At 31.8% G+C, this 14,738-nt stretch overlaps 1 protein-coding gene across 1 annotated transcript in view; it reads right to left on the reverse strand.

The window, feature by feature from the left end:
- LOC134710743 (uncharacterized) overlaps window positions 1–13,923 on the reverse strand; it is a 26,234-nt gene extending 12,311 nt beyond the window's left edge. The window contains exons 1-9 of the mRNA XM_063571135.1: window positions 13,841–13,923; window positions 10,967–11,446; window positions 8,673–8,851; window positions 7,498–7,647; window positions 5,979–6,145; window positions 5,042–5,225; window positions 3,813–3,940; window positions 3,438–3,549; window positions 1,291–1,491 (exon numbers count right to left, since the gene is read on the reverse strand). Of these exons, the coding sequence (XP_063427205.1) occupies window positions 1,291–1,491; window positions 3,438–3,549; window positions 3,813–3,940; window positions 5,042–5,225; window positions 5,979–6,145; window positions 7,498–7,647; window positions 8,673–8,851; window positions 10,967–11,446; window positions 13,841–13,883 (1,644 nt within the window). The 5' untranslated portion in view covers window positions 13,884–13,923. The remainder of the gene's footprint in view (window positions 1–1,290; window positions 1,492–3,437; window positions 3,550–3,812; window positions 3,941–5,041; window positions 5,226–5,978; window positions 6,146–7,497; window positions 7,648–8,672; window positions 8,852–10,966; window positions 11,447–13,840) is intronic.
- Between the last annotated feature and the right edge of the window lie 815 nt (window positions 13,924–14,738).

Genomic DNA, 14,738 nt, shown 5'->3' on the forward strand with positions numbered 1-14,738 from the left:
GGATAGAAGAATGGTTCTGTAATAAATGTGAGCTGTTTTTTTACAATACATTGCATATATATTGGGTACTAGCACCATTAAGTCATGCTAAATTACTGAAATCTTCACAATTCCAGCAGTTTAGTTAAATTTAAGATGGTTTCCGTGTAAAACGAAAGTGGCCGCATTCGTGTTCATCCAAAATATTGAAATGGAAGTTGTATTTGATGATAATACATAACATATATAAAGATTGAGGATGAACACGGATGCGGCCACTTTCATTTTTGACAAAAACCATCTGAAAAGTGACATTTTTTTGGCATATTTGGTAGATTTTTCATTTTTGTGCTTGAATCGGATCGTTTTTAATGACTAAATAAGTTAAAATCTTTCACATAAATTAATTAAATCATATGAAATAGACACTTAAGTGTTTAAAAAGTGGTCATAATGTTTCGTCAGATGAAACTGAAATTTGAGGCCAAAATCGGCCCTTACCGGACCTACTCCTTTAAACACTTTGTAAACATGCATGCAATGTATTGTCATATGTAGATTCGTATAAACACATTTCTGTTTGTTTATTTGTTGTGGTTATATATTCGTGTTTTTGAGATTTTATCGGAATGACCGTATTAAGAATTGTCTGTTCGGCACAAACAAAAACATTTCAATGAAATAAGTCCTATCACTTAATATCCAAGATACATGTTTAATCTACACCAAAAATCAAAGTGCTTGTTAGGACTCAAGGGTAAATATGGTTTGATTTATTTCTTGACGAGTAAAACATCATTTTGTAACTCTAGATCTGAGCATCTTTTTGAGTGATACATTTCTAGAATGTTTATGAATAGAATTTATAGAATGTTATGATCAACACACAATGAGTTTGTGTAACTCAAAAGTAATGATAAATCTTGGAAGATTTAATTGCATTGTATTGGAGTTTTAATCAAAACAATTTTTATTCACGTATGAAAATGACGGAAAATCGACAAACAAAAAGTGAACGGCGAAAAAAGACGGATAAAACCACTATCCCTAGTCAGTGTGTATCAGTACTTTTTAATTCATTGTACCACAACCTCCAAGCTTTCTGCCAACAGCTCTTATGAATATATACTTAATGAAAATTACGAATTGTTATAATTAATGTTCTTTTCTTTCGTTTGAAAACTTACAGACAGACATATAGCTCTTTCATGTCACTGTGAGACAGTATTGGAAGCGCTCTGATCCTAATGAAACCTTAAATGTGTAAAACAAATAATAATAATTGTTTTTTTCAGTATTTAGAAAACTTACAGGAAAACATCTGAACCTGACGTCTTTCAAAATGCCATCTTTGATAGAGGCTGCAATGACATTATCTGGAATTCTGCGTATTTGATGACGATTATAACCTGCCAGTAAATGGTGTAGGCATCGGACTTTTGATATATCATAGGAATTAATTGTCCTATACTCTGGAATTTTCGCCATCATAACTTGTTTGAATTTGATAACCTAATAGTACAAACAAATTAGATTACTTTTTTAATATCTTTATAATAGAAATTATACATACACTTACAGTTATATGATGAAGGACTATGATTGCTAAAAAGTATACGTACATATGTTTAATTAAACAAAACGTACAAAAATAGTTGATGCTGAGTACGACGATGATGAGGAGGAGGATAAAGATAATGATGAAAAGGAGGAGAAGGATAAAGAAAATTATGAAAAGGAGGAGGAGGATAAAGATAATGATGAAAAGGAGGAGGAGGATAAAGATAATGATGAAAAGGAGGAGGAGGATAAAGATAATGATGAAAAGGAGGAGGAGGAGGATAAAGATACTGATGAAAATGAGGAGAAGGATAAAGGTAAAGATGAAAAGGAGGAGAAGGATAAAGATAAAATTATAATGAAAAGGAGGAGGATAAAGATAATGATGAAAAGGAGGAGGAGGATAAAGATAATGATGAAAAGGAGGAGGAGGATACAGATAATGATGAAAAGGAGGAGGAGGATACAGATAATGATGAAAAGGAGGAGCAGGATACAGATAATGATGAAAAGGAGGAGGAGGATACCACCGAGGCGGTTACAGAAGTAGACTTACTTTTTCAACTTTTTACGTGTTTGACTTATAACTATTTTGATTGGAGAGTCACTGATGAGTCTTGTGTAGTTGAAAAGCGCGTCTGTCGTATTAAAGAATAAGCCTGGTACCTTGATAACTATATACCTATTAGTTCATGTATTATGTAGTCGCATTGCTTTATACTAATACATTACAAGTTTATCGTTTATACTTTAGAGACGACTGCTTAAAAAATACCACAAGGATAGTCAAATTCATAGATCGAAAATAAACTGACAACGCCATGGCTACTAAAGAAAAAGACAAACAGACAAATAATAGTACACAAGATTATTATAACTTGTGTCTATTTGTTTGTTATTTCATTTATATAAATAACAATAACAAAAAAACGTTAAATTGAAGAAACAACACGTAACTACAAAAGGAGAAGTAAACTTTTGGAAACTTTCATGACGAAGGTCAATGTTGTTATTAACATACATTAACAAAATACCGTACTGCAAGGTTAATTAAAAAAGGGACATCACGTTGGACCACCTCGAGCAAATTGTGGATAAAACCTTGTATGGCCAGATAAACCTCCTACTTTTATGACTTGAATGAGTTGTTTAAAGTTCCGTTGCATTAACAATTCGCTTATGGATACTTTACACTGTAACTGAGATGGTTGTTTTTGTTTGTTTTGTTCATACATCGTTGTCAATATAATAGAATTGTATGTGGCTGTCATACAAGTAAGAGGTTCAGCTAGCTATAAGTTTTAGTCCACCTTTTTCGACAGAAGAACATGCCGGTACCAAGACAGAAAAATGACAGTTTTTATCCAATCTTTTGATGTGTTTGATCTATTAAATTTGCCATTTGTTTAAAGACTTTCCGTTTAGAATTTTCCTTGGAGTTCGGTGTTTTGGTTATTTTACTTTTGCGTGTCCTGCTGGCATTTGTTTACAGTGATAACTCTATAGCTCCCTTCAGCTAAATACAATAATTCATTTTACTCAAGCTTTATAAAGTGCATAAAAAGAATAAAATATGTTTCGCAGAAATATTTTCGAATCAAACAAGAAATACAGCAAGTTATTGCTAAATGCTCATTTTTCCCTCAATAACTCTACATTGTAGATAAGAATATAATCTTCAACAAGCAATGAATCTATGTATCCATTATTAAGAATCTATCACTCAAATCTAATGGTGAGTAAAAAGCATCACGAAAGTGTTGGTAACAGTCAGACTCTCCTTTGTAGCTGGGCTAACATTGTTATTGCTACGCTTATGATAAATAAAACAAATACAGGAGCTTTGACCATGATCACATTGTTGATTAATAATAATCTGTAAATTTGTTATAACTTACAGACTTTAATTTCAAATCTTTCATTTCGCCAATCTTGCATATAGCCAATTTTAGGTTTTCTGAGTTCAGCTGCTTTAGAAAATGTCTGTTTGACATCAGAAGTTCTATGTACCTATAATAAAATATGACAATATAAAAGCTTTGACAATAAAAGTTCTGAGTGCCTCGCAAATGGACGAAGGGACTGTTATTGCTGTGCCCAAATATTGAATTCATCATTTAACACAAAATCAAATTATTTGTGTTATACTTTTCGTGACAGTATTAAGGATTACAAAACAAGAACATACGTACGTTTGTTCACATTTAAATCATATTGCATTATGTATATAGGCTTTGATTTATAAACAAAAATATATGCCTTTTGGTACTTACTGAATAATTTCCTCTGTGGTCAATTCGGAAGGGTTTTTACCTAACGCTTTTGGAACATTTCTAGCCATTTCAGCTCGCTTCCGAGAAGACATAATTTTACTGTCGCCTGGCTTGAATTCGTTTATTTCCTAAATCAATTGTTAAATAACATATTTATGCTACTAGTATGTCGGTAAAAAATATTAGAAAAGAAGTAACATGTACAAATGTAGTTGATCTAATTGAATTATATAGTTGCTACGGAGATTTTATTAATCCGCTGTTCTTTATCTCAAAATATCATTGAGGGTTTCAACATGGGGAAAACTAACAACTCAGTGCAAGTTCAAAACGGTTCAAAAATAGTTCGTTTCTGTGAGTGTAACATTTTAATGTTGTGTTTCTATTATGTCGTAGTTCTCCTCTTATATTTGAAGTGTTTCCATCAGTGTTAGTGTGTAACTTGAATTTGTTTTTTGCTCAGTCGAGATATGAATTACGAACAGCGGTATACTGTCTAATGTTGTCTTTATCTATGTCATATAATATTAGTAGTGAAACCCAAAGTGTATAAATTAGTCTGTATTCTTATTACAAATATCACAGGCTTGTATAAAATAAAACGTTTGAAGCAAAAAATACAATTAAATAAGTTTAAATATTGAAAAACTAGAGAATGTATGTTGTACTTAAAATGAAGTTCGATTAACTAAGGAAACATTTCAATGGCAATTCGAGAAATATGTGTCAGTGTTTACAATTAACGTAACAATGTCAAAACCGAGTGAAACTACCGTTCCCGCCACAGTTTACCGAAGTAAACCGTCTTCTCATTCAATGGTACAAACGTTGGATTTGGTTGGTTTTTGTTGTAGTCTTAACAAAGCTTTAGCATATCTTAGACATGATTGGTTGTCGTGTTCAGGACGCAGTACCACCACTTTGATCTATCTCGAACTATGCATCAGGAATGGCGTCAGAAAAACACACGACACGTCAGGTTTGCTCCACTTTGATCCTCAATGGTCCACACGATTACATTGAAAATGTTTAATTGGGTGTTTGTGTAAATTTAATTGATAACATTTTGCATGTTATTTTTTCATTTGGTCCTTATTTATTCTTACAACCATTGACTCCATTAAAAAAAAGTTAATGTCTTATATGACACTATATTGAAGAAAAAAACACCACAAAAGAGATCATTAGCATCATGACAGATAATAATAGCTTTACTCAGTAAAACATACCTCCTCTTTCGTTGCAAATTCTGAAGCATCTCCTCCACACTTTTTGATAAAACGAAACACAGGAGTTTTGTATTCACCCTTCATATTTTTTGTAAGTTTCCCATAAGCTCCCTTAATTTTTTTAAACAGTACTTTTTTCGATGGTTTTGGAAAGTCTCCACATCTTATTGATATCGGTTGCCACCTGAGCATATATAACTTTATATTCAGTCAGAGTTTTAATTGAAACAATTGCTTGTTACCTTATAATTTAATTAAAAAACTTAAAATCGTTTTTTCGTTTATACAAAGCATTTTTATTCATGACATATCCTTTCACTTTAACCTTTCCAGATGGATAGACTTTTAAAATAAAAAGATGTAAAAAGATATTCTGATATGATAGTAATTCTTTGTCGAAAGAACAAATAAATGTGCTCAAATAAACGTTGAACTCGGCCACATTCGATGTGTGCCTATCCGAAGTCACGAGCATCTAATTCCGTGGTTGAAGGCAGTCAGATTTGGCTACAATTGTTTATTGAACTGTACATGTATCAGGCCTTGAATTCATAAACCTTTCGAGTCAGTTGTTTGTTCTCATACTCCAAAATCAACCAATCAAAATGCTGGTTTTCATGTTTCGAGCATGAATTTGGTGCTCCGAGTACTGAGCAAAGTTTTGTGACTTTAACCCCTAGACGTTTGTTTTCGTGTTTGGATTATTTAACGTTTTGTCATTGTCTGGGACTTGAACCGCTGTCTCAGACTATACAGTACAGATTTGATTCTTATTAAAAAGTAGTCAGTGACCCATACTTGTACTGCTTACATAAATATCATTTGGGCTCTAATAGATGGTCTTCTCATTTGCAAAGATACCAAATGCAATTATTTATACAAAACCAGAAGTAATAGATCGGTTTCTCATGCTGTTTTTATTAAGGGATAAACTTACATTTGCAGGACAATATTGTCTGGAATCTGGTGGTGCAGTATGTGGAATTCAACAAATACGTCCATGTATGTATGTATAATCTCATTCCAATTATCGGCTTGCCAATCTTTGGGTGATTTGTTCCATTTAATCTTCAGTGAATCAAACTGTATTTTGTTTGGAACATTCTGGATGAGTAAAGTAAGTATTGCTTTGAATAACTATAAGGTGAAATTAAGCTACTTCATATATTGTCAAACATAGATTTTAAATGCAATATTATGAGTTTGTCTGATGAAGAAATATCCACACAGGGGTTGCTGTTAACAAAGTGTACTAATATCTACAGTATAATGTGCTTCAGTATTATCATAAAAAAATAAAAGGTATATATGACATACATTGTCCACTTCTTTGTTGTGTTTTAAAAAAAGAAGAACATACACAACGGGTCAAAAAGATGGTATATTTATCAAGAGAAAAATGTGTGTTTACTTTAATAAAATGTTGCAGGCTTGTTGTTTTTTTTGGGTTTTTTTGGGTTGTTTTTTTGTCTTTTGAAAAACAGTTAATATAAGTATTGAATCACTACAAAATATCCAGTTTAAATTGAATTTATCTTTAATTTAAAATTCTTGCATTTAAAATTCCAATGTCATTTTATCTGCAGAACATTCAAGACTGTCACAAATATACCCAGTGTTTACCCAAACTGCAATGGGGGCTATATTGGACATATCTTGTACGCCCGTGTACGTGTCTATCCGTTCGTCTTGCAATTATTTTCGGTCATGATTTTTTCATGAGCTTTTTAATAGACCGATTTCGTATTAGAACAACAGCTCAACAATGATCAGTGGAAACATATGGGCATCTTTTTTTATCTTTAAAATGCTACTTTCTGTCAGTAAATTTTTACAATATGCTGAATGAAAAAAATATTTTTTTATTAATTACAAAGCAGCGTTTACTTCATATTTGGTTAGCTGCTTGCAAGTAATGATTTGTAGTTTGTGAGCGCTTTTCAAACATGCCGCACACTTTCTTCCTGTAAGACGATACCATGAATTTTTAGAAATATTGAATGAAAGCAAATATTTTCATTTTATTTTCTCCAAAACTACTGAACAGGATAAATTCATATTTTGACAGTCTCTTAGTAGTGACTTATAGAAAATAAGTGTGCGCGTTCCGAATTGTTTATACATCTACGTCCAGTTTTACTATTCTTTGAATTGCAATCGTTTTTTGTGTATGCTTAGAACGACTTCACATGCAACTTTCTTTGGTTTTTTTTAAATCGCATATTTAAAAAAAACACCATCAAAACATTACTTTCATATTTAATTGATACAAATTGGGGAAATTTAGTTTATTACACAGAGAATCACTGAGGTATGACTGGGGCTGACCCTTCTAAGGCAGTCAGTAGGTCACCCTATGGACATTTCTGGATCTACCACTAGCTGAAGCTTTATTGATATAACACACAGGAAAATGTTTACCATCTGTAGTGGTGTGATTTGAGAAGAGTACTTACATCAAACTGCAGACAAGAAGCATCTTTACTTTTCATTGCTTCTAGTGCAGCAAACATAGAAAGACATGGAAATTTGATTAAATGATCTGTACATAGTAATTTTAGCATCTGGTCATTCATCCGATTTACAGCGCCATTCATTGGTTCTTTCTGTAAGACAGAGATAATTACACACAGATTATTTTTTTAAATCGATTCGAATTATAAAACTTTTTCATTAGATGGGACGTGAGGAAGTCACGTGATACTAGGTAGCGATTGTAAGGCATGGTTCAAGACTTGTATTCTTTGAGTTTGTTAGTTGAATGATAACGTTTCAATCATTAGTTTCCGAGCAATTTGCGAAATTGAATAAAAACAAAAACGCATGACATAAATTTGAAAATTTCCGTTTTATTGTAATACCTAGCGTGAATCAGATATCAAAACCCATATTTTTCACAACAGATTTATCTACAAATGTAACAAGAAATTATAACTTGTTCTATGTAGAGATAGTTGTTGTCCATCTCAGTTAATATTACTGGTTACCAAGTTAATATGTTTACACACAAAAAAAAATACGAAAAGCAATACAAAATTCGAGAGTTTAAAATTTCAGATTTTTTAATTATAACTGCACATCTACGACATCTACTTTCCTATCATTCCAGAAATATATATAGTATAGTTTCTCTCATTTGGGAAAGAGCTTTATGTATAACACTGAAGATAATCAATGAAGTACGGTGTTCCTTTGATTATTAGATAATGTTTGTAATAATTATTTTCTGATAGATGGATCAAAACTGTAATCATTATTTTCTGATAGATGGATCATACAATTTTTTTTATAAAATGAATGCCGAATGCACTTATTTTTTTCAATACAGGGTTGAAATGTAATAGGGGTCAGTATTGGAGTTCAGGGCAAAACTACAGTGTTTGTAAACAAGGCCATGTTAATGCCCCAAAAATTCACAACACTCTATGTTGCAAAAGATGGGGTTACATTTTTACTTTAATAAATGATAAATGCAACGTTTGATTTCTAAAGGTTAATCGGGTATAAAGACATAGATTTGCATTAGAGTCAATGGGAGATTGTGATACTGAATTTACCCCTATAATATGCTGCATAAATCTCATATCGCAAATAATTTGACAAAACAGAACTTCCATTAGTTTATACTCACGTCAAGTGTTCTTATGATACTGATAAAATCGTTAAATTCTTTTGCTGTAAAATCCTCGTCTGAACCAACTCGAAACAAAGACTTTATTCTGAATAATAACCTTTGGTCACCTAAGTTTAAGGACCTAAAAAGCTTCCGGATAGCCCACTTGGTGGATAAAGGATGAAGTGATTTCAAAACTATAAAATATACAAAGTATAGAATCGAATCGAATAGAATATTTTAATATTAAAGTGCAACCTGAATTATAACAAACAATTACATTCATATATATACAAGTAATTTTTAGTCAGCCAAATAGGCTTTTGATGCACTGAACATTGTTTATCATTATATTACAGTATATATATATAATGTGTCAAATAGGAAATGTTGGGTGAACATCATAGGATTGAAAACAGTTTGTGTTAACTTAATTTTAACCCTGCTACATGTTATTTTGAATGGGAGTTATGGTTCACATTGGCTATGACAAAACAATCTTAGTTTTTTATGTGTGGTAGTAGTCTCTGTATTTGTACTTCTTCGCATTTTTAAATGACCGTCACTGATGAATCTTTGAAATCAAAATGCTCGTCTGGCGTACAAACTTTCAACCCTGGTATCTGAGATAAATGTGTTTCGTGTGTTTTTTTAGACTTTGATAGATTTCAAATTATGCATTACAAATGTACCGTGCTTTAACTGGTGTAAACTTTTCAATAAAACGTCTATGCTGTAGATATGAATGGTGTTTGGGGCAATGGTAAAAGGTGTATTTTTTTTCTACCAATGTGGGTTATTTTGCGTGTTTTCTGTAAAGAGGAACTGTTTTGAATCCGCAAAGCTCTTCAACTTTGTACTTGATTTGCTTTAATTATATTTTGATATGAGCGTCTCTATGGTAAAAGATTGGTTTCTTTTCTATACAGTATGGAGGTACAGCGTAATTGAGCAGTGTTACAGAATGATATATATGCTTCCGCAAATTTACAGATCTAATAAAGGCAACAGTAGTATACCGCTGTTCAAAACTCATAAATCCATGGAAAAAAAAACAAAATCGGGATATCAAACTAAAACCGAGGGAAACGCATTAAATATAAGAGGAGAACAACGACATAACACCGAAACGTAACACACACAGAAACGGACCAAGCATCAGACAAAACACCACGAGAATAACAAATATAACATGAAAACCAAATACATGAATTTGGGATAGACAAGTACCGTGCCACGTCTTATCTCAATATCTCAAAAATAAGAGAAAACACAAACGACTCAACGTTTTGCGACACACACATAAAAATACAAAATATAACAATGGCATCTAACAATGTTGGGCTGTTATTATAACGAATTATAATACATGTATACATTTAATATCATTGTTTTTAGTTTAGACCTTCAAAATGCGTAATAGAATGCTTTTCATTATGAAAAATAGCATTATAGGTAAATTGTGTTTGATTAAGTTATTAACGGATTAATAACGATGAGGTATCGTAAGATTGATAGTTCGTTGTTTCTCGTTTAGTGGCAAAGTATCGTAAGAGCATAAGTGCAATTAAGATGAGCACATGGATCACATATTGTATAGAAAATATTATTAATTAGAAGAGATTATGTATGAGTGTTTCTATGTATGTATTATGTACTGATTTTGCAATGACTGACAATGTCAAATAAACCTTAAAATTTGCCTTTCATTTGTAAACCATAAAACAACAGACTACATTTATATAAATTTATCAGCTTGGTAAAGAAATCGGAAGTAGATTATCCTTCAGATCTGTTACACAGGCTTCGTTTTCATATATATATACAGGCAACACATTAAATCACGATTGGGTTTTGGGATTTTTTAAAGAAAAGGTTTTATCATATACTATTTTTAACTCATAACATAACATTTGTGCGCAAATGGGGATTAAAATGTGTTACGTTTGCGCGCAGTTTTTGATAACATTTGCCCACATTCTTTTTGCGGGTAACACATACAGGTGAATAAAGATGACTCTTATTTATAAGTATGCCTAAAAGTTAATATGAATTTTGAATACACTTGTATATATATTGTATTTTTTTCATATTGAATTCTACCCTCTTACGGGAGGACGTAACAGCGGATAGGGGCGACGCTTAATGACGCTGCGGGTGCGTAATAAAGCTTTTCTCATGTTGGAGTGAAAGAACACGGTCTAGAAAAAGAAAAAACGAAATACTAGTATACCAGTAATGGTTCTGTATCAATATCCCTTTCGAAAGAGTTTTAAAAGGAAGTTAGATATTGAAATTAATTCATTACTTACATTCCTCTAACATTGTCATTAAAGCCTTAAGTTTCATTAATATCTCTTTGTCATTCTTTGATCGACTCATCATGGCATTAAACGGTTCTGAAAATGTTTTCCTTCCAGATTGCTCGTCTACATCAAAAGCTCTTATGTGAGGTGATGGTATCATTTCACATTGGATACTCTCTGTTTGTCCATTTGATGGTCCATTTGATGGTCCATTTTCACCGCCAGTCTCTTCACTAGACCTGCTTCCTGCTTGTATATTTTGGTCGTTTTTGACGGGTTCGTCTTTTTTGACAGGGTCATTTGATTTTCCATCTCCATCCGGTGAACCTTTTACAGAGGCAGATTCTTGGTTATCTTTAATATTAGATTTATCTGTAACTGTATCGGTTTTTGTGGGTAAGTCCTTTGTACCTTCATTTTTATTGTATGGACTTCTTTGGGCTGTCGCTGATGCATAGGATATAATTCCCAGAACCAAACCGAAAGCTGAAATTACGTCAAATCTATCAATTAACGAGGTTTATATTTAAAAAAAAAGTGTCTTTCTAGTATATGTAAACTAGTCAGTTGATCTATATTTCAATTTTGTTATGTAGTAAAACTATTTAGGCGTTAAAAAAATTCATACGAGAGAGATCGCAAGATACTGGTGTTACTTTGGGAAAAACGTCTACTACCTATATTCTAAAACATGTCTCGATAGTATTGTAAACAGTGTACTGCTTACATGCGTTATATCAAAAGAAAACATTTTGAATCAAGGGACTTAGGTGATGAATATCATTATGTTATGTCATGTAATGCTCTAATTCAAGAAAGAAAGAGGTTGTTACCATACTATTGTACTCTTCGTCCAAATACTTATAAATATCAACAATTGATGAGCTCTAATAATTATATTGTTCTTGAAAAACTTTGTAGATTTATAAAAAATATAAATGTGAGGGTCACTCCTCCTGGTTGGTTGTAATTTTTAAATTGTTATGTTTGTATTGTTTACATATGTGCTACACTATTTAATGTAATTGTTTAAATATTCTCTGTAACTATGTAATTTGTAGTTTAAAAGAAATAAAATTCATTCATTCATATTTCTTTCTACATGAAATATAACAAGCATTATGCAGTCCGATCTTAATGTTATGAGAAATACAAGTCCAAAGCTCGTAAATACTATGTATTATGGTAGAATATTAAAATATAAAAAAATTAACAACACATTTCTTCATATTATATATTTTTTCTCTAAAGATTTTTTGTTTTATTCTGAACAAAATGCAATTCAAATTTAATTGATTGAGGGGGAAAGAATGTAACAGGTTTTTAAATTGTGTTCTTATTTGTGCGTGTGTCGATTCCATCGTAATTTTTCTGCTCATGATGGTAAGAATGTTTTTTTTAAATTAGTTAAACCCAAACAGCTCTCAAATATTATCTTTACTTATATCCAACATGGTTCCTTTTGGTGAATAATGTGGTGGTGAAAGACATTCAGAAGTCCATATTTAATCATTGTTTTCTTCATCTGAACTCGGATGCGATTTAGAAAGACTTGGTTGTGGCCAAACTGGCATAAACTCACCATCGATTAAAATTGAGAATGGAAATGGGGAATGTGACAAAGAGACAACAACCCGACCATAGAAAAAATAACAGCAGAAGGTCACCAAAAGGTCTTCAATGTAGCGAGAAATTCCCGCAACCGGAGGCGTCCTTCAACTGGTCCCTAAACAAATATACACTAGTTCAGTGATAATGAACGCCATACTAATTTCCAAATTGTACACAAGAAACTAAAATTAAAAAAATACAAGACTACCAAAGGCCAGAAGCTCCTGACTTAGGTCAGGCGCAAACTGAATGCGGCGGGGTTAAACATGTTAATGAGATCTCAACCCTCCCTCTATACCTCTAGCCAATGTAGAAAAGTAAATGCATAACAATACGCACATTTAAAATTCAATTCAAGAGAAGTCCGAGTCTGATGTCAGAAGATGTAACCAAATAAAATAAACAAAATGACAATAAAACATAAAAAACAACAGACTACTAGCAGTTAACTGACATGCCAGCTCCAAACTTCAATTAAACTGATTAAAAGATTATGATTTCATCATATGAATATCAGGCACAATCCTTCCCGTTAGGGGTTTAGTATCATATCATCATAACATATATGAGAAGAACATATCCCGTGTCATGCCAACAACTGTTTTTTTGGTGGTTTTTTTTATTGTATGATTGTTTGATTGTTTGATTTATTTTCATTTGTTGCTAACAATTAAAGCGTCAGACTTTTTTTTAGTTTTCTTACTTCATAAAAAGGAAATTGTAAATGTATATATAACATCATTTCTCAAGTATGAACTAGCGAATATAAATAAGTTGCGGATACCAAATGAGTACTTGCAGAAAAAGCAATGAAAGTCTATGTTTTGCTTTGGAAAACCATAAAAAAAAAATTGCCACAAAAAAAGAAGGTGCACATTTAATTATGTACAAGATTCGGAGAGAAAATTTATCAAATTCGGAGAAGCATCGGGAAATAATGCAAATATGCACTGTAGTGTTATTGATGTGACAATTCCATGTCATTCAAAAACTAAACCTTAAAATAATAAAAAAAAAAAAAAAAAAAAAAAAATATAAAAAAATAGCAAGCGACCGAGAAGCAGTGGCGAACTGCTTAAAAAACGATTAATATAAATGTCCTACATGTATATTAAACTTGAGAAAGCGACACTAAAGTCGGGTGTAAGAAAAATTTAAAAAAAATCATATTCATTTAAAAATAAATTCTGATCTAAAAAAAAAAGTAGATAAATACGTGTATCTCAATTCAAAGCGCCAATACCATACAAAAACAATGAATAGTCTTACCTATCCACTTCGATAGCATTTTTGTAGTTCCCAGATTTAGCATTGAGGCTTCATTTTATACTGCTCCGAGCCTGTAACGGAATATGATCGATAGACCCGTTATTTTATAATGAATTATTAAAGGTTGAAATCACATTAAAAATTAGAGACAACACTTGATATGTTTTCGTTCAATTTAAAAATTTAGCTGACACAATGAATTTAATAACACAAGTAGCACATAATGCAAGGTGTCTTTAATATTTAAAATTAACAGGCCATTGCATAAAGATACAATAAGTTAATTAAAAATTAGTTGACCACTTATCTATTTTCGGTTAAGGAATTTTAGAGAGAAAATAGAAGATAACAAAAAGCAATTTAATGTGCTGATAAAAACGTGAGTGATGATACTACAAGAATATGTAGGTATATAAAGATAAACAATATGCAACAAAGCAAAGTACTTGGGTCCAATTTGCTGTGTTGATGCATATAATAGGAGATAGATAAGGTTCAAAATCAAATCTGCTAGCTAAAGTTTTGAGAGAACAGTATAGGATAACCCCAAATCGGGAATGGACGTGTCTCACTGCAAGCAATCAATATGTGGTCAAACTCCTGATATATCCTGCATATGCTTTTGCTATTTGACTGACTGTTGCAATATAAAATGGGAAATTCCATGATTGGAAAAATAATTCTATCAGCAGTCATCAAATTTTGAATTTCTTACTTCATGAATAGAAAATTATAAATATATCTATAACATCATTTTTCAAACATAAAATAGCGAATATATATTATTGAGTTGCGGACACCAAATAAGTACTTCCAGATAAAGCAATGAAAGTCCAATTTTTGCTTTGGAAAATCCCCCAAAAATCAATGGTACAAAAACAGACAAAAAAGGTGCACA

Source organism: Mytilus trossulus, chromosome 3 (genome assembly GCF_036588685.1).
Source record: "Mytilus trossulus isolate FHL-02 chromosome 3, PNRI_Mtr1.1.1.hap1, whole genome shotgun sequence".
NCBI lineage: Eukaryota > Metazoa > Mollusca > Bivalvia > Mytilida > Mytilidae > Mytilus > Mytilus trossulus.